The sequence below is a fragment of the Thermobia domestica genome, chromosome 1, assembly GCF_964235325.1.
Source record: "Thermobia domestica chromosome 1, izTheDome1.hap1.1, whole genome shotgun sequence".
In the NCBI taxonomy this organism is placed as follows: Eukaryota; Metazoa; Arthropoda; class Insecta; order Zygentoma; family Lepismatidae; genus Thermobia; species Thermobia domestica.
The window spans coordinates 223466898-223492119 of NC_137454.1; the positions used below are offsets into that span (position 1 = coordinate 223466898).

Here is a 25222-nt window from a genome sequence, read left to right on the forward strand (position 1 = left end):
ATGAACATACTGTGTCAAAACAACTAGAACATTGGGTGGTGATTTCTTTGTGTCAAACGAAATAAACACATTTCCAATAAAACATATATCTTGCTATACATGTATCGGAACGGTACTGTACCTGCATAGTAGATTTTAGGAGAGCAAATTGAATATCCGTGTAAAATCATTAAACGACCAGTGTTATATTTTTAAATACATTATGTATATACTATACGGATTGCAAGCATGGGCATGAAGATAGAATAGAATGTGTATAATTTCACTATTCGTCTGAGATACATTATATGGGTTTCAAAGTAAATATCTTCAGAAATTGATTTTATGTATTTATACAGGAGCTGTTATAGCTAAAAAAGAACGAATTCTTGATACATGTTTTTATATATTTTTTTCACTTTACATTAAGAGTGGCCTTCTGGTATAGTATTTACTTGTTTCTTAGGTGTTTTATTATTAACACATTTTGTATTTTCCTTGCAGCACGACATGGTAAACGTAACATGGCCCAGAATTAAATTCGTTTCAGTTACAATATCCGGGGATTGATAATATTCTGTCTACTGGGCCTAAGACAAATTGGAATAAACTTGTAAGAAAAACACTTGCAATGATCAAAGTGAAAGGTGGTTGTCACATTGAATGCTACTTCAGTTATCTCATACGCAATGGAAAAATTCGGGCAATTCCTAACTGTGATAACTTCTCGTAAGGGAAGTACCGAATTTTGCTGCCAGTAGAGAGAAAGTTTCTCGTAGGAAATCGTAATTGTCACCAAATGTGCTTACCAGGGGAATTTGGAAGTACGTAAGATAAACTAAAACATGAACGGGAAGTCTACTTTGTGCAATTCATCATGACCCAATGAGCCAAAGACATCTCTCGATAGTCATGGAGCAAACAGGAAATAGTTGTGGATTCACATGGACAAAGCGTCCAGCCACTCCCTTGAGTTTCATCATAACATGAATCATTAAGCGGAAGTTCATGTTATTTTCTTTCATGACATTACTATGAAATGCTCTGACGTCAACCCAACGGATTTCTGCACATTTGGACTAATATCACGAAATATCGACATCGCTTCACCGGTTATGGAAAACATAGAAGGAAGAAAGGGGTTGAATTTTCAAGCCTATGCTTCAACAGTGTTTGTTGTAATGAAAATTGTGACGTTTGGTGATAGCCTGCAGTGCTAGTGGTTGGTGGTAGCAGCGAAGTTAGTCGTAAGGTGAAAACCTTCAGCAATTGTCCGATAGGAACCGAATTTTCTGTACTCATGGAACTAATGAAAACTAAGTATTTAGGAGTAACTGAAACAAATAATGACAGAAAACTGCTAATGGCGGGTTATGAGTATTACTTTTAAATTTAGTTTTAAGAGGCTCAGCAATAGTACCAAAACTTCTCTCTCTCTCTCTCCCTCTCTCTCTTTACTGAAACCTTTTGATTTCTATGTTAATTAAGTAAGAGAATATCACGCCATCCAAAGCAAACTTCTTCACCTGGCGTATGTGACACTGGTACTTGCTTGACATAGCAGCTGCTGTCGAAGCTTTTTAAACTGAAAATCTAGAATTAAATTCATAACGATTAGTGTTCGAAGTGGAGAAAAAAAGCAGAGGCGGTATGTTTTATTACGATTTTGACACGACATACCGGCTATCTAAATATTGAAATACAATGAGGGTATGTTACCTAAAACATTGTGCATTTCTATTTACATAATGACTGAAAATCACTGGAAAGCTTCCCTTAGTCACGGGGGAGGAAGGGGGTATGGAGAGACTGATCCATCGCCTTCAATTTTCTGAAAAAAAAAATAGTAAAAAATATTATCTTGTATTATAGACAATTACTCAAAAATCGAGTTTTTATATCAACAATTTCCTGCGGGAAAACTTTCTAACTCCCAGCCGACTGAGGGGTATTTCAAACCCCAAGAAGAATCGCCCCACGGCAGGCAACCCCTAAATCCGTTTATGCTCAAAACACGACATTTATATGAATTTAGACAAGATTACACACATACATACGAAAGAAACAATTCTATTTGACACATGAAAATATACACTAGTTGAACTTATTTGAAGACACCACATTTTAAAAGCAAAAGGTAGGAAAAAGATAAAAATGTCGTTGTTGTCAACTTAGAAATTATTTCTACAGAAAAAATATTTTATTTATTTATTTATTTACTTAATTGCAAAATTATTCGTCAGTTACTGTGTATAAAAATGGATTTATAAAGGTATTTAGCATCTACTCTTCCTCGACGGTATGTCTTGATCACTGAATAACCAGAGGCGGTATGCCTTCATCACTGAAAAACCAGAGGCGGTATGGCATACCACCGCACACTGTCTCACTTCAACCACTGATAACAATGAATCCCAAGTAGCACAGAAGTTGTGACCTACTGTTAATTTTTCGGTGACGTCAACTATTTTTCAATTGTTGGACCAACGTTGACCGTCCGGTCCTAATCGGTCCGACTTGTCACCCATTTTTCGACCATCCATTTTCCAACGATTTTCGAACGTTGGGTCACCAGACAACCCAACGTCTTTCTTGCTCAAAATTCATCCATTATACAAAACGAAATATCAACATTACATACGCAACATTCATGCAACCAATATCCATCCATCACATAATGGAATATTTCAGCCGAAAAGTTGGCCAGAATTCGAAAAAAAAAATCTGACATAAATTAAATCACGTTACTTTTTAATTCAATAGTCCTAGTATCACGTGGGAGTTTTTGAACACAAGGATTTTTTCTTTGTTTTTGAGAAAAATTTCACGGCTGAAAACGAAGGAAGTTGCGTAACAAAGATGTACTCTTTAGAGTGTACTAGCTCAAATACCTGTTCTTCGCATGGGTAGGATACGGTTTATACAATATATCATATTTGAAGGAAAAGAAACCAATGACATAAATAAGGTGTTGCCCTGTCAGTATTAGTGTAATAAATAAATAACGAATAGTAACAACTTCGACGTTGTTCCTCTCAATATGAACTACATAAATAAATACCGAAGGGCAACAAAGAGCCTTCTGCGTTGCCCTGTCATTTCCCGAACTGGCTACTATGTCCCATCTTACCTAAACTTGGGCTCAAATCTCATATGGACTCTCACTATTCAGCTTAGCGATCCCGAAAACTATAGACTCGTCACTGCAGTGGAGGGAAAGTGTTTGCATATTTTGTTAGTAACTGATTGAGCTATTGAGAAGAAACATGTATTAATTAGTTTATCTGTGAGTATATTATCGATTATAATTCGGTGAATAAATAAGAAATTATCACCGTAAAATGTTTATTACTTTTTCAGTTCGTTTCAACTAACCATACTAAAGGGTTATGGCCAAGACAGTTTCTATATATTCCTGGTTCCATGGCTTTGTATAATTGCAGGTTGTTATTATGCAACCGGTGTGTATGTGCTATTGCTTCCCTGGATCTACAGTTTGAATCAATAGTGAAGTATATTACTGTCTTATGGAATAATATGCAAACGTCTATCATTATCAGACACTAATATCGAACTTTTGGACATATTATTTTTCACGCCTCCAAAAACCTCTATGCTGAAGAGAGCTTATGCTTGAATTGAATAGCGCTGGGAGTGTTATTATTTATCTCTACGACCCCGAAAGCTATGAATTTGTCACTAATGACTGGTGTTCCGAGTATTTATCATCTCCCTTTATGTGTACATTTTGTCCCCGCCATAATTGTCCTCCCTTGCCGAAATTCGAAGAAAGGGCTTTGTACAGAATTAAACCTGGTGAACATATATCATTGTACCAAATTTGGTACAGCGGATGACAGACAGATACAGAGACACACACATTATTTTATTAGTAGTAAAGATAACTCGAATGATTGCAATGAGACGTCGAATATTAGCCGGATCTGTAGAATCTTTTAGATAATACACGGAACGTTATTCGAAAGCTTTCCGGAAGAAGGTCCTCAGGATCGAATGAGGAGACAAGAGAACAATATAACCCATGATCTCAGAGGAAGTAATATTAATATGGATAGGACAGAATCTAGTAACGGGCTTTAGTTTCTGTGTCGTTGAACAATTGGGATCATTAAGCCATAGAGTTTCATAACATAACTATATTGAGCACGAGACGAGACATGGCGAAAAATAAGTTTGTCTCGTAATTTTTTATAAGTCTCGTCTCGCCCCGTCCTTAATTCTCCGAAAACTTTTCTCGTCTTCCGTGTTTGGGACCTAAGACTTGGGTGAAGTATTGCTGCCCACACAATTCGTAAAAATTCTCATCTCGTCTCGAAAACGAAACGAGAATTGTTATGTTTCTTCTTTCCTTTCGAATTTTAAATTGCATTTCTCGTTTTCGAGACATAACATTTCTCATCTCGTGGGCAAAGTAACAAAAACCGAAATGGACATAGTGAAATCGTTTTCTGGAGCATGGCCATTTTGTCTGTTGCAGTAAGCTTGATGTTATCAGTTGGTTCTCTACGAAGTAAAGTCAAAAATTATCACAGGCAATCCTATAGCTTTGATGGATAAAAGCAGCTTCTTGTTTAAGCCGATACATTTCACATCGATTTTCCGTTGATCTCATCGCTATGACAACAACCGCAAGTAATCAGATCTAAAAGGGAGAAAAACCCTTTGTCAATATTTGACTTATAAAGCGCTCATATTGTGAACAAGTTGCTTACGTAAGCGATGTTTTTTTTTTGTTTGTTTGTTTATAAGGTCGGTTTGTGATTAAATAATTTACATTTTGTTTGTTTAAATAACTCAAATGTAAATGTACATCTTTTTCACCTTCTTCTTCCCGCTCTCTGCTGGAATCATTTTCTATTCCCATTGAGCCGGAAAAAAAGTTTAAAACAATAAAATTTAGTTGCATACTTTCAGTTAATGCAAACTCATTAAAAGTTGAATTTAACAAAAATGAAATGACGCAAAACTGTAACTTTCAAGTAACGTTGGTGCGCAAAAGTGGGTCGATAGGGAAGTTCTAATTATAACCCCAAAGAAAATTTACGTTGAGAATACGGTACTGTTTGAACTTTTTATTTAGCAAATAATTTCTCTAATTCGAATTTCTCTATTCGAATGTGATTTTCTAACTTGATGCGCCACATATTTTTAAAGTTATCTATTAAAGTATCGGGGAATAGTTTAGTGGTTAGAGCAGCGTTTCCCAACCTTTTTCAATTTGCGGCACACTATGGATGTAACTTGAATTCTCGCGGCACACTCATAGATTTTATAATATTTAAATATAAAATACCATGGTATCTTTTTCTGTGATTACTGATCTCCTCACAGAGAAAAAAGCTCGATCACTGATTTTCCACCATGGTAAATTATTATGCTTATTTTTCATTCTAATTTAAAAATAGAAAACAATTGCAATGAAATATTGGACTTAGGTTTTTAAAAATACGCTTTATTTTTCGAAAACTGCATCCAAACTTTCACTAACAAGGAAGATCACTAAATCACAAACAAATCTCTTTTACTTTTAAAACACAAATGTAGGTAATTCGTATGCATGTTTGTTTTGTCGAAAGGATTGAATATTTTAAAATTTGAAGTTACGAAATAGTCTGCAACAATAAAGAAGCAATAATGGTCATAACGTCATAGCAATGATTTACAAATATCTTTTTTTCTTTTTTTTAAAAAACACCGTGTGCGTGGGTTTTCTCGGGGTTCTTCCGTTTCCTCCCACTTTCTTCATTCCACCATTTCATTCATTACTCATCTTCACCGTCTCCTTTAGCTTAACCGGCATAACCGTGGGACGTAAAACACAAAGATTTTTTTCTTTTTCTTAAGATTAAAAATGTACATAAAAGTAACGCGGTATGAAACTTAAAATTGTAGATTCATATTCGAGGTTCATAGTAATGTGAAATACAAAAATTCATTTTTCCCTATGTCCTGCAATTTAATTGCTATAGAATCAATAATTTTGTTTCGATTTACTCGCGGCACACCAGCGGCCCATTCACGGCACACCAGTGTGCCGCGGCACACCGGTTGGGAAACGCTGGGTTAGAGCTTTGGGTTAATGTCCATGTCCGTGTTGTCCCGGGTTCAATTCCCGGCCAGTGCTTCTCCATTTTTCGGTATCCCCACAGCTAAGTGAGGCGTTCTGGGCCGTGAATAAAAGACGTGACAGCCACAAGGGCTAGAAAGCTTCTGATAGGGCGACGCGGCGCGGTGACCAAGCGTTCGTCGTTAGGCTGGACGTAGTTCCACCAATCGCTAACCGTGAAGCAGCTCAGACAGACAAATCGGGCCGTTAAGAGTCTTCATCCCCGGCGAAATTAAAATACCGCTAATTTTACAGTAATTATGTGATATCTTCAAATAGATAAAAGATAATCGAAATGTGGAACAAGAGCGCCCTAGACAATATTATTTTACATGAGAAACCGTTATCACGACTCACTTATCTGCTTTCGATTTCGAGCCATTTTGAAAATCGGAATTTATTTTCGCGTTTCTAAAGAGCTGAAAACGGAAAGCCACTAGGTGACTTGTGATAACGGTACCTCACGCAAAATAATATTGTCTAGGGCGCTCTTGTTCCATATTTCAATTATCTTTTATCTATTTGAAGATATCACATAATTACTGTAAAATTAGCGGTATTTTAATTTCGCCGGGATAAAGACTCTTAAGCCAAGTGGTTGGTATTAAAGTACCATCGGCAGAATCTAGTAGACAAGACAGTAAAAAGGCTCGCTTACTTGAACATATAGTACATATAAAATAATAATATTAGTAATAACAAGAAATTCCTTTCTTTTGTTTCCTTTTTCTGACAGAGGGTAGAATAACATCGTAGAATCGAACTGAGTACTTCCAAGTGAAAGACACCTATCGTAAGCATATAGCCTAGGATATACAATAGCTCTATTATTGACTTCCAAGTTTGGTGCCCTCATTTCGGTTCCGCCCGTAGAATATATTTTTTTGATTTTGACTAGTTAGTGTCTCGTATCAGTTGGGACTACTACCTAATAAAGAGAAAATGGATACCGCCTAGAAACTCACGAATACTGTCAATTCAAAGTCAATATAATAACTAAATCATCTAGAAAGCATAGATATGTGTAGAGTTTAACAACATGAAGTTGAGCGTCGTGAGTCTTACATCATGCAATTTCCAGTCACTACTCGTAAAAAGGAAAAAGAAGATGCTTCCCATGTATAATATAAGTATTAATAAATTTAATTAACTTTCCAAACATTCCTAGTTTACACTTCAAAAGAGTGCATGATCGGAAATTTTCTCAAGAGACCATACATATTTTGGTTCCTCCTGAAAAAATGAAATGAAATCTTTGAGTTTTACGTCCCACGGTTACGCCGATTAGGCTAAAGGAGACGGTGATTATGAGAAATGAATGAAATGGTGGAATGAAGAAAGTGGGAGGAAACGGGAGAACCCCGAGTAAACCCACGCACACGGTGTTTGTCCACCACAAAGTTCACTTGGCGGGAGCAGGGTTTGAACCCGGGACCCCTGCACCAGAGGTGAACGTTCTACCACTGAGCCACCGCGGTTCCTCCTGAATTTTAGAAGGCAGGCACGGTAGCTCAATAAACAGAGATTTCCTCTAGAACGGAGGTTTAATGTATTTAGTCTCGCGGTATCTGATTTTATGGTGTATAATATCGTATTCTGAGTCTCTTTTGGTGTTTTTACGTTTAATTGGATTTCATTTCTCGAATTATTAGACTTCCAAACTATGCTATCCATAAGCGTCAAAAGCGATAAAACGATTTTGTCTGTCCATCTATTCATTTGTCGACAGGTATCAGACCAAAAGGGTAAGAGATACCGAGATGCAGTTTCTTGTAATTGATTCAGCGTCCCAAGAATAGGCTCCACTCCTAAGTTAACTCTCTATTAAAACCGGAAGTGGTTCAAATTGGTCATTTCTCCTTTCAGCATTTATCGCCATAGAACGAAAACGATAACAAATAGCGAGAAGTGTTCTTTTGAAAACGATTCAACGTCTCTAGGTAACGTACCATGACTATCCCGAACACTCTAGCAAAAACGTTAAGTGGTTCAAATTTAATATTACTTCCGGTTTCAATACTGATTTTTACAGAGCAAAAGCCGTAAGATATTCAGATGAGATTTTCCGTAATCGATTTATTGTTCAAAGAATAGGTTCCATATTCGTCATTAAATCTCTATTCAAACTGGAAGTGCTAGAATCCAGTCATTTCGGCATTCAACACTATCGCCATAGAACAAAAATTTAACAGATTTAACAAGCGATTGTCTGCAATCAATTCATGATGTAACGAGAACATACCATCACAACCCACAACATTCTAAGAAAACCGGAACTGGTTAAAATTTAGTACTACTTCCGGTTTCAATACTGATTTTTGTATAGCAAAAACAGTTAGTGATATCAAGATGCAGTTTTCAGCAATTGATTCAGCTTCCCTAAAATAGTTCTGTCTCCTCTCTCTTAAGCATCTATTTTATCCGGGATTTGTTCAGATTAACGATTTCCGGTTTCAACCTTTATCTTCATAGAACAAAAACAGTAAAGCATAGCGAGTAATGGCGTTTTGATATGGATTTAATATCGGGGGAACAGGTTCTATCTTTGATACTATTATTCTATTGCAAGAAGTACTTATAGATGCACTACTTCAACTCTTGAGTATGGAATTCACATACCGGAAGTCTACCGTAGTTTCAAACTGTGAAACGAAACTCACTTGTTTTATATTCATTCACATTCATTAATCATCCCTTACCATGAGCCTAAAAGAGCATTTCATTTTCTTTATGTTGAGCACTGTTACCAGTTCTAACATTACAAAAACCGAAATCCATTAAGATTTTCATAAAACAGGCAAGAATGAAGCTGAAATTTAAAATTATTTATATTCTCTTCTTCTTTCTTCATTGTTGCTTCTTCTCTGTATGCATTGAGATTATCTCAATGTATGTATGTTAATAGTCTAGAATTTTGTTTAATGTTTTGCATCTATTCCGTAAGAATTCCTACGTTCAGCTCTAAAAACTAGGTGACTATTTTCTAATATTTCTTATACTTGAAATAAATATCTTTGTTAATATCCTAATAAAGGATATTGAGAAAAATTATCCCAATTGATTAGATTTCGTTATCTCATATTAGTATTTTAACAAGAAAATGTTTGATTGAATGAAATATATTGACTTTTTTGAATCAGGGGTCACAGCATTTTTGAACGGGCCCTAAATAGAGTTTTCATATATATATATATATATATATATATATATATATATATATATATATATATATATATATATTACGGAATAAGCACATTATACTGAGTTAAGTGATAGTTTAGTTTGGGTTTGGCTATACTATATGTAGTTCTCGAGATATAAGGCATACAAATGAAAGAATATTGATTTAAAAATTGAAAATAAATAGGAAAAGATCTTTGAGAATTCAGTAGACTATATATCATCATTTTGAAATAGTCATTGGATTGTTTTCGTTTTAGCACTACTACTACGCACAGAGCCGTACCTAGGGGACGAGCGGGGCGGTAATAGCAAGAGGGCACCGAACGAGCTAGAAGAAAGAAAAAGTGTTGGAAACGACTAAACGATGCGTCTTCCATAAAAAGTATTGGACCCTATTACATCTTTATCGTTATCGGTTTGCAAAGAAATAAATTTGTTAAAAAATTTTTCGCTCGTTCCACACGCAATTCAATCGGAGTCACAGGTTTTACCTTACTACTTAAAGTTACTCTATATGATTTATTATTAATAACGATGTGATATATAAGGTGCCGAGTAATGACTTCTAGTGTACACAGGAGCGTTTTGAAAATCAAACGGCCAAAGTTTGAAATACGTGTTAGGCGCTTTGATGGTGATGAGTTTGCTTAGTTAATCATTCTTTTCTACCGACGATGAGAATAAAGGTATGAAAATGAGAGGTGTGAAGAGACAAGCTGTTGTTTGAGCGGGAAATTAAAAATGAAGGTAAACAAGGGGAAATAATAACATTTTCGAACTTAAAGCAGTTGTAGAATAGGAGTTAAACTTTCTTCCCTATTGACTATCACTGATCAAGATTGAGAGATAAAGTACATGAAACCGGTGCCTTTTATTGGATAATAATAAATAATAATAAACAGCCTATAGTGAAACATGTACTGGAGACTTCTTTGTGCACTCAGTTATTCTACCAAGACAAAAATTCCTTGTTTCTTATTGTTATATTCACTGTTCTAATTACTAGAAGCTTACTACGCGGTCGGCGTTCCATTAACCATGGATATAAATATATTGTTGAACTTACCCAATGGGGCGAAGAAAGAAGCTGAGTTGTGTAAATGCATGCAAGAAAATAAAGAAAGTGGATAAAAGGTGATATAACAATCGAATTTATTTTAAACACAAAGTGTTTTATAGAAAACACTGAATAAATAAAGAAAAACTGAAAGTAATCAAAATAATATTGAAGAGCGATATTGCAGTTATAGGGAGCTAGCTTTAATGCGAGGCTGAGGAATTCAGAGTTGATTGGCAGGTTCCCCACTCCGTCGTCAAGAAACGGTCACTCGACGGTCCTGGGCAGGGTTGCCAGTGCGTTGTCAAAAAGTTCAGCGAATACTCACTTAATTCAAAGAGTTTATGCAATTATGCAATCCCTATCGAAGATCCCTGTATACGTGGACACACGCCAATTAGGCTCTGATAACAAATGCTTCAGTTTTTTCTCCCTTGCTTCTTCGTCGCACTTCACTATGGCCTTCCTTATTACTTCTTTAGCTTCGCTGTGTATAGTTTGCCCTCTCATGAATAATAAGCAACAAAACCGCAACCACAACAGCACACAACAAATAACCAACTCAGACTAACTCTTCAGAGTGACATTCATGTGACAAATTTTTAACCCTGGCAACGCTGACATATAGAAGGAGGGTAAGGGAGTATTGCAACAGTCAGGCAGAAAAATTGTTGAAACTTTTCCCCCTTTACCTCAGCCCCCGCTGGTAAGCAAGCTAGCTCCCTATAATACTAATTATATTAAAATTAATTTAATGGTGTTAGTGCTTGTCATTAATGTTGAAATTAATTAATTTTGAACTATTTTTTTTTAAATTTAACCTTCTGTTCAACACCAAGGTTATATGAGATGCGAGTCTACAGGGATTTAGGATTTAGATTTCAGGGCTTTCGGCATCTATGGCTATTTAGCCCGTTACGTATTAGGAATGATGCCCCTTGGCGAGCACTTTATTCGAGAAAAGGGAAGGAAGGAAGCAGCCTGGGACCTATAAGTTAGGTACCTTCCTAGTATGAATGAGGAAAACCCAGGAAGACCTCATTCAAGATGGCTAGCCTGTAAAAAGCATTTTACACTATTTCGACCGAGTGTCCCCACCTGGAATCGAACCCGGGAGCGCTCACACCGAAGGCGAGAGCATTAGCGACTATGGCGAATCTACAATTCAATGGGATAAGAACCATATACGCTCCAACCGGGATTCTTGAAATGTATCTTCAGCAACAAATGTGTTAAAGCTATGAGTTTTCTGCTAAGGAAACGTTATATAAAATGAAATGAAGTGTTATCTTACTTAAATCTTTAAGTTTTACGTCCCACAGTAATGCCGGCTAGGCTAAAAGAGACAGTGATGATGAGTAATGAAGAAAATGCTGGAATGAATAAAGTGTGAGGAAACGGGAGAACCCCGAGGAAACCATGCACATGGTGTTTTCCGCCACAAAGCTCGCTTGGCACGAGCTGGGATCGAACCAAGAACCTCATGCACCAGAGGTGAATACTCTATCACTGAGCCACCGCGGCTTTGAAACAGTATATTAAATTCAAATAATAAACAGAATGAAAAAGTAAAAACGTAGCACTTCCAATGCAAACCACACCCAGAATCTTTCTCCAATACATAGCTCTCTTGAAATGTATAGTCCTTAAAATTGAGTATATGCACTCGAAATACAAGCATTTTGAATAACATTAAATAAGATATGTATTTTTAATGTATCTTGTTAATAGTTTACATTCTCAATACACCTAATATATTTATTAATGAAGATGTCAGGTTAATAATAATAATAATAATAATAATAATAATAATAATAATAATAATAATAATAATAATAATAATAATAATAACATATCGTCGACACTAATGACAGTACGAAATCATAAAAAAAACACGCCCAAAATGTTAAAAACTCATTCTGAAATTTTCAATTACCTGCGTTCTAACATATCTGCGGAGGCTTGTTTTATGCGGCTGCGACTGGTCTTGTTTTCCTACTGTCATTTTGTATTCTTTTGTGGAAAAATACAGCAGCTACGAAAAACACACGATTCACAAGTTGAAGAGGAAACTAATCAGTACATCCACGTCTCTACAACTCAACACGTTATTATAAATGAGCCGTGATAGAAAGTGGCATGCCAACAGTCAACACGAACGAACGAACGAACCACACTGCTATCGTCACACGTGTACAAGTCTTCTCTTGTTGCGTGCTGGAGGGTGTGCGTAGAGGGAAGGGAAGGGGTGCGTAGTTACCACCCAAAATATTGGATCACAATTGGCCAGAAAGGTAATTGTGTACACTTGGCACGAATTCAGGAGAGAGGCAAGGGCATTTTCTGTCTGTTTATGATCTCGGGGAAAAGGTTATTATTGATCGAAAGGGAAAGCGCCAGATGTGCCACGACATTTATTTAGTTTTGTTACAAACTGTCTATTTCCAGTAATGCCGCCTGGCTGCTTGCAAGAACCAAATATTCCTCGGAAATATCTCCCAACATGAAAATTACGGACTTCAGCAAGGAAGCTGAGTGAATTCAGCAAAGTTCTGACGTAGTTAGTGGAAAATATAGTCTAGTTATGTGACGAATATTAATTGGCGCCCAGCATGGGGCTACATGTAAACAATATGTTCTTTTTTTTTTTTACAGTATATTAAAGTAAACTAATAAGCTATCTTGAATTACGATAGATACTTATTGTTGTTTGTACAGACGTTTTAAATTTAAAAGGAGAAGCGTTGCTGGTACAATAAATATTTAAGTACTGTAAAGTTAAAAACCGCATTAGAACATGGCATTTGCGTCAGAAATTGGAAGTCATTTTTTTTTCCTTTAAAATATTTGTATTCGTCCTGAGATATGTTTATAACACCCAAAGGTTTAAATTCTTATTTCCTTCTAATCGTACTTTTTTTTCAAGTCTTTTGATGAAAACTAGGATCTAGAAGAGTAGCTAGCGTTCTTGATTCCCAATCAGGAAGATTCGTCTTCGAACCGCTAAGTATAATGTTCTATAGTTCTACGCCACCAGACAATTTTTGAAACATTATATTCACACACAGTCTCTGGTCGGCTTCTGTTGTGTGTACATTATTAAGAATTTTCACTACGTTTATCCATTTTTTTTAAGTTAACAATTCAGGTACAACAAACACATGATGATTTTGGGAGGTGGATCATCTAATACTTACAAAAATGCTACTTAAAAAGTAATTGTTATTTGAATACCTTCAATGAAGTGCAAAAATTTGAGTACACAACTACAGTATTATGACGTCATTAAAAAATGCACAGCCCGATTTCTGGAGTATAAAAAATAATTAGAAACAGTTATTAACTAATTTTAAATTTTGTAAACACTATATTGCACACTTTCGATTTTTTTTAAATCTTCGTTAACTTACAATGATTCAACCGTGTTCTCAAATCTTGCAATCTTAAAGCAACTCATTTTCCAACATCATACAATGTTAATATTTCGCACAGCGACAAAAACCGAGTAACAATACAATATTTCACTGTTACTGCAACTAGCTTTACTCTTCGGTAAAGCAGGTTTATCAAGAGGTTAACATTTACAAGTTCGAACAAAATTTTAGATTTCTATGATTTTTCATAACAAATTTTAAAAAAAGTTAAATTAAATTTAAAAAATATATTAGAAACATGCTTTGTTTTATAAAATAACAAACAAATAAAATAAATATACAAAAATGTAATTCTGTTTTCAAGAAAATTATTTAAAAAAAATCTATTTGTGCTTAACTAAAAAGAAAAGCACGAGGTGGTACTATCAACTTATACATTCTTCAGTTTTCATTTTAAGCAAGTGATTGTATGAGGGACTGCTTTCTATAGTTTTCTTTCTGGATATACATAAATAGAAAACTATTTTAAATGCATTTAAAAAAACAGAATTATATTTTAATTGTTATCCTGATCTGTTATATATTTTTGTTCTCATTTTTTAAAGAAAGCACCTATTTTTTTTAAAAAAATTGTTGTTTTCAAGATATTCAATAAACGCTGAAAGATATTGGAAAGTGAGTATACTGAACCCTATAATGACTGGAATGTAAATTAGCTTTTCAGTCTATATCCGGAGAACCTGTATCTGGAAAATCTACGAACATTAATTGTAATGCTAGAAGTTTCGTTATTTTTTAAAAAAAATCTTTAATTAACTGAACAAATGGGAAACGAAAGAAGCGTTAGAAATATTGGGAGAGAAGGGGAACAATTTTAGATGTAATTAAAAGAAATAAGAGGAACTGGTTGACATTAGCTGAGAAAGACCTATACCATGAAGGAAGTGCTAGGAGGCACGGTGGAAGGAAAATAAGGGAGATGTAAAAGAGGCTACAGTTGATGCACGGTATTAAAAAATATATTCGTAGGTGAAGAGAAGTTCGTTAAATACCATCGTGAATGGAAGCTTCTCAGTTTGCGGCAAGTGACCTGCCGATAATGGCAGAATACTTCTGATGATAATGATGATGGTCAGTAAAAAAAATGATTAATATTGCTTTACAGGTTTAAAATACGGGTATTGTTCAATGTTTTCTGTGTTTTTCTTTCTACTACTGTCTCTTACTGAATATTGTTTTGTCATTTCAAAGTTACAAATGAAATTTAATGATACGTTTTACATTCCCGTAATGTTGTAGTTTTATTATTTGGGATGCAGTCACAATAAATCTTGTGCAGTACAGTCCTTAGGCTGACTAATTATGAATCTGACAAATGTGTAGAGATCATAATAGTCAGTGTACAGGTAGTGCAGCTGAACGAAGGAATGTCTGGTGATCAGCTGGCTCAGTTTCACAGGTCGAGCAACGCGCAAACATCAAATTTATATGCAAATTGGAAGAAATCTGATTCAATGCGTTTGGTAGCCTTGAAAACGGTTTAGCGCGATTGGATGTATGGCTCTTCTCAAAGCTAAAAGTTGGCCTCAAAAGTACCCGTTTCGCCACCGTAGAAGAGACCAAAACGAACACCACTGCTGAACTTCGGAAGATACTAAAATATGACTTCCATTGCTATTTTCAGCAATCATAGGAGCGGTAGAACAAATGTGTGTATGTGTGTTCCGAAGGTGCCTACTTTGAAGGCGATTTAGTAAATGTATACTTCTATTATGGTAATATAGAGCAAAAAAAAATGTTCGGGAACTTTTTGACTTTTCCTCATATTCCTTTATCATTTATTTTATTCACCCCGTTTCTCTTCTCTTTCGTAAGCTTATTACTATGTCAATAGCCTGAGCTCCTCAGTTTCGATAGTTCTTTCCAAGAAGTAATGTTATGGTTACGAATCATGTTTATTAATTCTATTTTTAGAAAATATATGGAAAATATAATGCATTTCTTTGTAAGAGTAATACAAGAATTATATTATAGAAAAAAGAAAAAAATTGTAAGAACTGAACGGCATCTTTCACTTTCAGAAAATAACTCACTCTTCTTACGACATAAGAGTGATTTTTTGCTATAAATCAAAAAGAATAAGGAATATATATATATATATATATATATAAAGGAAGAATATTAAATTTCTGAAGTACATAATGGAAAAAGAAGAAATAAAGGAAAAAGGAAATGAATAAGATTGTAGTAATAATTAAGTTGAAGGAAAGAAAGCAATTTTGTACTCTGTGTGTTCTTCTATGATATTGCTTTGTAAGAGCTCGTTCTTTTCTGTAGCTCACAGATAGAAAAGCTAAAGGATGTTTTAATAGGATTTAAAATTTTTATGAGAAAATTTCGTATTTGATCTTCAAACTGGTGGAAGTAGTAAAATTCCTTTTATGAAGTCACAACAAGAATATTATTTCCTTTCTTTTCACCCTTTTTCCTTCTCTCTTGCTTTCTCTCTCTTCTTGTAACCCAATTGACTGGTCCTTATATGCACTATATGTTATATTGATGACTACAAACGAAGACAGTAATGTTCAGATTAAAAAATAAAAAATACTTCCAGTCTCACTATTTCAAGAATGTTTGTTTTTTAAGTATTTGAACGTATGATATATTTATGACCTACTTTGTTTGCCTCGCAAACGACACTACAGTTTGATACTATTGACCATGGAATATGCAATGAACGTAATAGTATTTTTCGAGAGTACCCACAAGTGGATTTTAGGGCAAAGGTTGCGTCCACGAGATTTTTTGGGAGGAGAATATTTTTTTTTAATTAAAAATGGCATATCCAAGCTTTAATTATTACAGTAATGATGTTTTAAAGAACGCTTACTTGCATAAAATTTAGTCTACACTGCTAGTAATATTTTTTACCCTCTGATCTCCTTAACTATTTTTTTAAAGGAGGAAATTCGCTCAACCGTCTGGGAAAATATGTACCACTGTTTCTTCTTATAAATATAAAAACGTTTATCTTTATACTAAATTATTTTACTCTATAGTTAAAATTTCAAGTGCCAAGAAACAGAATCTAGCTAACATCGAATGAACACTTATGTCTTAGTTTCATCTTTTTGATTTACGATGGGATAGCCTTGAAAAATTTGAACGTGTTACAATAGTTCGGATTTCATCTTCAAGTGTAGGTTCACTTCTCATATAGTCTCGATGCTGAAAAGGGACGCTAAACGTCAACGAATAACAACAATTGAAACAGACAAATGTACCTTTACGGATTGCAACACTTATCAAGCCCAGAGTTTATATCTGATAGTTTACAATAATTCATAATGTCCTGAGGAATTATTCATTTGATCAAGCTACTGCAGAATATACATAATGAAAAGCTAAAAAAGTAGACATTCATAAAGTATCAATCACAATCAATATTTCAATCTGACAAAATCAACAGAACAAGTGGTCATATGTTATAATATCTTTCTTAATTTTCGTAAGCTCCACCAAAGCTAAATTAATAAAAATTAATAAAATAGTACACTCAGTAGAAAAAAGCTCCAAAATATTGTTTCTGTCCTTGCTGAGAACATAGGTCGCTGAAATGTGATCTTTACTATTTAGTAAAATAAGTGTACTTTAAAATACAGTATGAAGATACACAAAATACTGTTCTAAGCCACACCGTAAATAATTGCATACGAAAATGATAAAGTTTGAACATAAATGGAACTTAATTTTATTGTTAACATTAAGCAAAAGTTTTTTTTTTATTGGAAAAGTTACAATATTGACTTCGTACTCTATTGTTCAACATACAAAATTTATTACACAATGATATTAAATTATAGACGCAAAATTGTTTCTTCAATATATTTTTTAAAAATATCATTGGTTTCTTCAAAATTTTAAAATGTTTACGAGTTCAAACTGGGTTCAAACGCAGCAGCAGCGGGGTGGAAGATATGCCAGGCTTTGGTGAGGGTGACATGACTACGTGGGTTGTGCAGCGGTGGTTTAACAAGTTTAAGGACGGTAACGAAACGCTCGAAGACGCACCACATGCCGGAAGACCAACACATGCACAAAATGAAGATCTTCAGACAGCAATTGAGGCAAACAATGGCCAGACATGTAAGGAACTGGGACTATAAATCAGTGTGAGTTGAGAAGCCATTTGGCAGCACCTCCATCAACTTGGGAAGCACTACAAGTTGGGTCGATGGGTCCCACATGATTTGACTCAGGCCCAGAAGGCAACGCGAGCAGACACCTGTGTTTCTTTGCTGTCTCGTCTGAGGAAGGAGCCATTTCTGGACAGGGTGTTGACATGTGATAAGAATTGGGTCCTATACGAAGCTCCACGACACCGTCATCATTGGTTAGCATCTCATGAACCGGTTCCAAAACAGCAGAAACCAGCACTAAACCAGAAGATGGTCTTCCTGTGTCTTTGGTGGACTGCTCGCGGCATTGTGCTTCGGGACCTGTTACCAGCTACTCAGAGCATCAATGGAACTGTGTACTCTCAGCAGTTGAACCATGTTCAAGAAAAGTCAAAACTCTGGAGCCAGCAGTTCTGAATAGCAAAGGGGTTTTCCTGTTACAGAACCACGCTAAGCCCCACGGCTAGGATAACGCGGGACACCATTCTACGCTTTGAATGGGAAACACTATTGCATCCGCCGTACTATCCGGACATTAAACCGTCCGATTATCACCTGTTCCATTTTTTGGACAATCACCTTAGAGTATGCCAGTTCATATCTCTAGCAGAGGTGCTAAATGCACTTGATATCTTCTTCGCTTCACGGCCCACCAAGTTCTACCGCGATGGAATCCATGGTCTTCCAGAACGTTGGCAGAACGTCGTTAATGCTGATGGGACTATTTTTGACCTTCCAGGTACATCTTAGGTGACATATCGATGTTTGAAGGTGGTGGGTGAAAAAGCAACAGAACTTTCTTGGTACCTTCATAAAATCATAGAAAACACTAGTTTTCTTTCAAAATTAGCAGAGGAAGCATGGACAGAAAGAAAATGCAAAATTGTTTCTTTTTCATTACGTATAATATCCAGCATTAAGAAAACTTGTAATAACTCTATTGACTCTCCAAATTTTTGTCATATACTTATGATATATCATTTGTTTTATACTTGAAATATAAAAATAACTGCAGTAACAATAATACAAATAAAATAAAAACATGTGCATTCTATAGAATTACATATATACATAAGTACTTAGCTATATTACTAAATACGTCACAGTTGAATGTGTCAGAAAATGAAAAAGAAAAGAAAAGAAAATAGCGTAGGCAGCGATTTCAACGTTTCTTGAACATTTCTTCCCAGAATGAGTAGTCTCAAAAATCTTTATTACAGCATCTCGCACTCAAGGACTTCGTTTCCAGGGACTGCATGTAATAGAGTCATATGTTCTGACATGCAGTACGGAATTCCATGAATTCTCCCAGTTACGCTGAAAGACGAGAAGAACGCTTTCAAAAGCATCTCACTCTGTAGGAAAGAAAGGAAAAATAGGGAGAATTTTTCCTTTCGGGTTATTTCAACCAGCTGCCTTCTTGACTTTATTTAATTTTTACGTTGCATGGATGTTCGTAATAACAGCGCGGAGATATGGAAGTATATTTTATATAGCATGTCGGAAGATATTTCACAAGTTCCAACTCACATTTCAGCGATCTAAACTACTTATTCCCTTTCGTTACATAAAGAAACTATCCCGTTAATGATGTGATGAACCAGCTTTTCAGCTAGAGTTAGCTAATTCCTTCTGTCTGGCACTGATACGGTAGTCACACAAGCATACCAGTTCATTTTTAAATTGTTTATCGAATTTGATGCTCTCATTCCGGCATCGGTTTTGTGGTGAAGAAGAAAATATTTTGTGCATTGAACTTCCGTACTCTCTAACAGATTACATAGAATGTTTGTACTTGGTTCTTCATTATGAAGATTGAAGAGATCATATCACTGTAACAATTGCTAGGGATTAGTATTTAGTTTCTTCTGTAAAGCGGAGCTCCCTTGTGACTATGTAAACAGCCTACGCTCCTTTGGCACGGGAGACCCGTGTTCGATGGAAGCTCAAGTGGTTCGGATCTCGCATTAAGTTGTATGTCCACGTCTTATCTAGTCTCGCTGCTTAACGGAAATCTAACTGACATCATCTCAACTCAACTCTTCTGTGAATCGCTGAAAGTTACAGTAACAGGTAAGTGTTTCATCCCACGTAATTTTAGTTTCTATTTTTGCGTTGTAATTCTCATATGGCCATTTATTGCATACTTATTGGCTATTTTGTTGCCATTGTGCAGTGCGGTGTCAGCCGCACGTGGAACTGGAATCGTGGCAGTTGTTTTGAATGAGGAGTTCAAAATGGAGGAACTAGTTACTAGTTCAAGTGAATATACCGTTCTAAAGACTCAGTTCATTCATGAACTATTCATCACTAGATCCGATGAACAAAATGCTATCTACAAGCAAGAGTTTCCATCATCGTTCAGCATAAGAGTAAGCAACATCGAGGGAAATATTAGATATTTTTTAACCTGACTAGTAGCTACACACATATTCTTTATGGTCTTCCTAAACCACACGTCATATTATCAGTTACTAAGGCAACGAGTACGTTATGTGAGAACTGACACAGTCGCCTATATGGAAGACAAACTGAGGATAGGAATTTAAAAAATTGTTTGTTGAATGTAATTCTAAATTACAGTAATGCTTTGAGTTACTTCGATCAGTGAAACAAGAGATAATATTATGAAAGAAATTGTGGAATAAACTAATAACCTTTGGGTCTATCGGAGTCTACATCGAGACTTCATCTTTCAGCTCATTTATTTGCTGCAAATGAACGTAAGTGAATTTTACATGATGATTATGTGCAGTAACAGCAAGGGAATAAGATCCAGTAACATTCTTGCTTTACATTTAAAATTCAGACTTCAATAACTTATACACTCAGGTATACAAGAAGGGTCTTAAAATGGAAAACATTTCCAAATGCTAGGAGCTAAATTATACAATTTTACTATGTTGAGATTGCTTCAATTTTTCTATAGAGTTTGCTATGCTCTGAAGAAAAGGTGATTAAATAACATGTTTACTTGATATAGTTTCCTTCAGAATATCCACTTAAAGTTTTTATTTTATTTCTTCAAATTCATAAAGAAAAAGTTATTTTTATCGATACTAATGTCATACATCTCATATACGCAACTTATTCAGAGATAATTGTACTATATTGTATATGTGTGTATGAAAATAGATTGATTCATCACTCAAAACATGATTCATTTTTTTTTCTTTCTTTAGGATTGCCATTTTTTTACAAACCAGATTCTTCATATTATAACTCATGCATCCAAGAAAGCTCATTCTTAGAAACCTCCAACCAAAAATGCCAAAGGTTTTAGAGAACTATCTGTGGCATTACTTTTAACAATAATCTGATATTTCTAATGTAATGATTGATAAAAACTTGAAGTAGCTTTCTTATTAAATTTGGAATCTTTTAAATCAATAAAAAAGGTGCATCAGGTAAGTGTTTGATAAATAACTAATTTAATGATTATTCATAGGAAGGGAAAAGAAAGTATAACATTTTTCTGAGCGTATGTTTTCAGTATAAATGGGTTGCATAGTAATTAATCATGTTGGACAAAGCTAGTAAAGAAATAAGACACATCAGAAAGATGTGTTTCGTTTAGGGGTACCTAAATCTGTGGAATGCTAATGCTATGTATCACGTGCTAAGGAATGCCAATGATTTCTTCTATTTCGTTTCTTCTGTTTCAGTTCAGCAATTGTTGCGAGACATGTGCTGTACACTTTGTTTATTAAATGTCCCTACAGAAAGAAATTGCAAACACTGAGTTTAGGAGATCTCAGAGGCCATGGAATATCACCGTTACTTGAAATGACCCGCTTTTCAGCGAAGACACGTCCCGCAACACTCCAATGCTCCACTATTACTAAATGGCAAAACATTCTCAATGATATCTTGTCGGTTTCGAACAAATGCTATATTACTATGTTACAGGTCCTAAATTCAAAATTTTTATTTCCATGAACCACTCTGTGTGTGATGTAATGCAATCACCCATACATTTCACTACAGTAATACTTTGTCAAATGGTAGTAGCAGCAGTTAAGACTCTTTGAACACCCTTCTCTGCTAATACTACTTTCGTTTCACCTTTGTTTAAAGAAACACTGCAGGAAGTGCATTAAATATGATCTACATGACACGCTTTCATATTCACTTCTCTTAGCAATAAAGCACAAAATTTAACCCTTTAAGGATTTTTGCTAACTTTTGTTACGATGACATAGTATCGTCTTTGACCCCTAATTTAGGTTCTATAACAGATATTTAAGTCGCTTGTTTTTTCATTGGTCAAGTCAAGGATGGACCAAAAAACACCCCAGATGCATTTTGGAACCGGATGGTCAGCTTGGCGGCGGTAAGTGGTGCCAGAGGGGCGCGACTTTTTATTTTTTCTTAAGACAATTTAAAAAAAAAATCACGCCTTTAGTTTTCAAGATATCAGGTTGAAACTTTGCATACGGAATGTGTATACTTTTGGGTACTCCTCAAATGTTTCTGAGATCCCTAAGGCGCAATGTTTCTGAGGCGCAAATGTTCCGAGGGGTGAGTTTTTCAGAAAAGTTTCCAGTTTTCCCCGATATTTCCAGTTCATGTGTATGATACGGAGATGCGAGTGATACCGTTATCAAGGGCTTGTTATACGAAAGAAAATGACATTTAAACAATGCTCTAGGCCAAATAGTAATGACGCAATAAATTTTTATAATATGTATATATATGTATGTAAGGCCTAAATTCAGATTTTCAACAATTTCTCCTGAAATTAGTTTTCAAGATACAAGATTGAAATTTTTCGCATGCATTATGTATATAACAACGTATTCTTCAAAAAACATTCATATCCCTACGTGAGCCCAGGCTTGGGCCAGAGGGGCACAAAAATTTCGAAGTTTTTCCGAAAAACCTCCCGGTTTTACCCGAGTTTCCTATTTCTGGTGTATAATATGGACAAGTAAGTGATACCGTTGCAAAGTATGCACTATCCTTTAAAAAAAAATAGTAAGATTCTACGATAAGGAAGGAGTAGCTGTTTGAGCAAAAGTCTAAAATTTACATCAAAAAGTGGAAATCCTAAAATGGTTAATAAATATACATATATCTTTTGTCTAAAAACGAAGAAAAGTTACAGACTCTAGCGATTAGACATTTTGTAAATCATAATGTTTTGTTTTTAAATAATGACACAGATTTCTGGTGTTGAATCATTTCAATCTCACGCGTTCAGCAATAACTATTTATATTTAAATGAAACACATAATAAAATACATTCAGTAAAGTTAGGATTCTTGTACTCGGCAGAAAGTTCCTGCTAAAAAAATCAATATGGCAGATTTTATCTAAATATTTACGTGGTGAATTTTGGTGATGTTACTCTCTACACTGAACTGCATCATTTGGCATTAAAATCATTTATACTGCAATTAGTTCCAAATCAAGGTAAAGTTTGTTCTTCGTTGTCTCTACTAAAAGGAATTAGCATTGGTCTCAAGTTAATGAATTTAATAGATTGACAGTAATTATGATATATTACAGAAGGCTGTTTCAGCTTTATGATAGTGAAGTACAGACCCGTGCCCTAGGGCGTAAAACCCCGTTTCCACCAGCGGTCATGTTCGATGTGAAAGCCCCGTTGGTGAACGATTGCACGACATCGTAGTTTCCACTGAAGGAGGCCTCCATTGAGCACTGCCTGATCCAATTTCGCCCACTCCTCCTTGCACGCTTCCCAAAGGCCACCAAGTGTGGTTGGACGACGTTTATTGATGTTCCGTTTGAGGAGGCCGAAAGCACAGAAGTCCATAGGGGATGCATCCGTTGACTTGACGGGGATGTCTCGAACTGGGATAGCCTTTATACCTGTCTCCTCTTCCATACGTGTCATGTAGGCCACCGTTCGTTTTGGCAGTATGGCTGCTGGCCTTGTCCTGGTGGATGAACATTCTGTCAGTGTCATTGCCATACAAAGCCGGGGCATGTTGGCGATAGATGGGTTCCAGTACATGCTCGATATAATACGCTGCATTCACCTTGACATTTGATGACACCCGGGGTATCGGAAACTTTCCTTTTGCACAGGAACCCGTCACTACCGTAAATCCCTTTGGAAAACTCTCCTTGCAGGAGCGAACCCACTTTGCATGATCGGTTCCATCACTGCGGCGGTAGTAAATTGCACGCATCTGCTGGGATCCTGTCAAGTAGACCCATGCTTCATCTAAGGTGATCACATAACGCCATTTGTCACCTGCCAGGTAACCTTCATACAGCCTTTTGCATGCCACCCGCCGTTCTGCGATGTGCGTTGGCTTCAGAACATGGACCCGCTACTTATGTGCACTTCTGAGTACCAAATTGTCGCGTATGATTCGGTGTACAGTTGCAGTTGACCGTCCAACACGCCTCGCTATGTCACGTTGGGTGGGTGTATTCTCCTGGGTCACAAACCGGCGGACCTTAGCAATGACGTCTTGACTGCGTTGTGGAGCCGGTTGCTTCTTTTGCCCCTTTTGACGACGCATGGCAATGGTTTGCTCTGGGTTTGCATTGCGATGGATGGCTGCATTAATTCCCTTACTAGACACTGTGAAACCTTTCTTCTTGCACTGTGTTCTTATTTGGCTATAGCTGTAGCCTATATCAGAAAGTGCTACGATGTAGCCCTCCCAAAAAGGGTCGATTTTCGGCGGCATTCTGCTCACACACGTCTCTCCTCTGTACGGCTCGTACACAAGTGTCTAGCTACTCCGTACTGCGTGCGTCACGTTGCTGACGCGAAACTAGCGCCTCTGGTGGCGACTGCAAATTGCTACCATAAGGATAAAACAGCCTTCTGTAGTGGTGTTATGATATAAAGCCTTGTGTCCATCTTCTAATTAATTTATAATAAAGATTATACAGCCTTGTAAGAAAGTTGTATTTAGTTTGTGATTAGTGATGTATACATATTACAGTAGGTATTGCACAAAAAAAATTAAAATTCTTTTAAAAGAATTGAAAAGCATTGTCTATGTAAAATCCCTTTACTGTAATAAAGGTAATTAAGTTTCTTCTGTCGATGCCGTAATTAAAAGTGATATAATTTAGTATTAGCTTAACGAAGCAATAGTTTAATTGGCCTTTTCACTTTGTTTTGGCTGGCAAACATGAAAGACACGACAAAAGAGAGAGAGGTGATCGTATTATCGATGTCTCTCACAGTCACTAGCCCTCACCTAAGAAAGAGGAGGAAACACTAGAAAAAAAGCAGAACTTCAAAGAAATTATACAAAAGAGAGAACGGTACTTCACTATCCCGTTTCCTTCCACTTGATGATCGGAAAAGAGTTCATTTTCTGTGAGGAAATTG

The 25222-nt window shown here is 35.9% G+C and overlaps 1 protein-coding gene across 2 annotated transcripts in view; it reads right to left on the reverse strand.

Annotated features, from left to right (window-relative positions):
• LOC145694290 (uncharacterized) overlaps positions 1–25222 on the reverse strand; it is a 412113-nt gene that overhangs the window by 15793 nt on the left and 371098 nt on the right. Inside the window, exon 1 of one of the 2 annotated variants that reach the window (XM_081770381.1) lies at positions 12283–12525. The exons of the other annotated variant lie outside the window; for it this stretch is intronic. Coding sequence (XP_081626507.1) covers positions 12283–12351 — 69 coding nt within the window. The 5' untranslated portion in view covers positions 12352–12525. Of the gene's footprint in view, positions 1–12282; positions 12526–25222 lie in introns of those variants that run through there. 2 annotated transcript variants of the gene reach the window in all.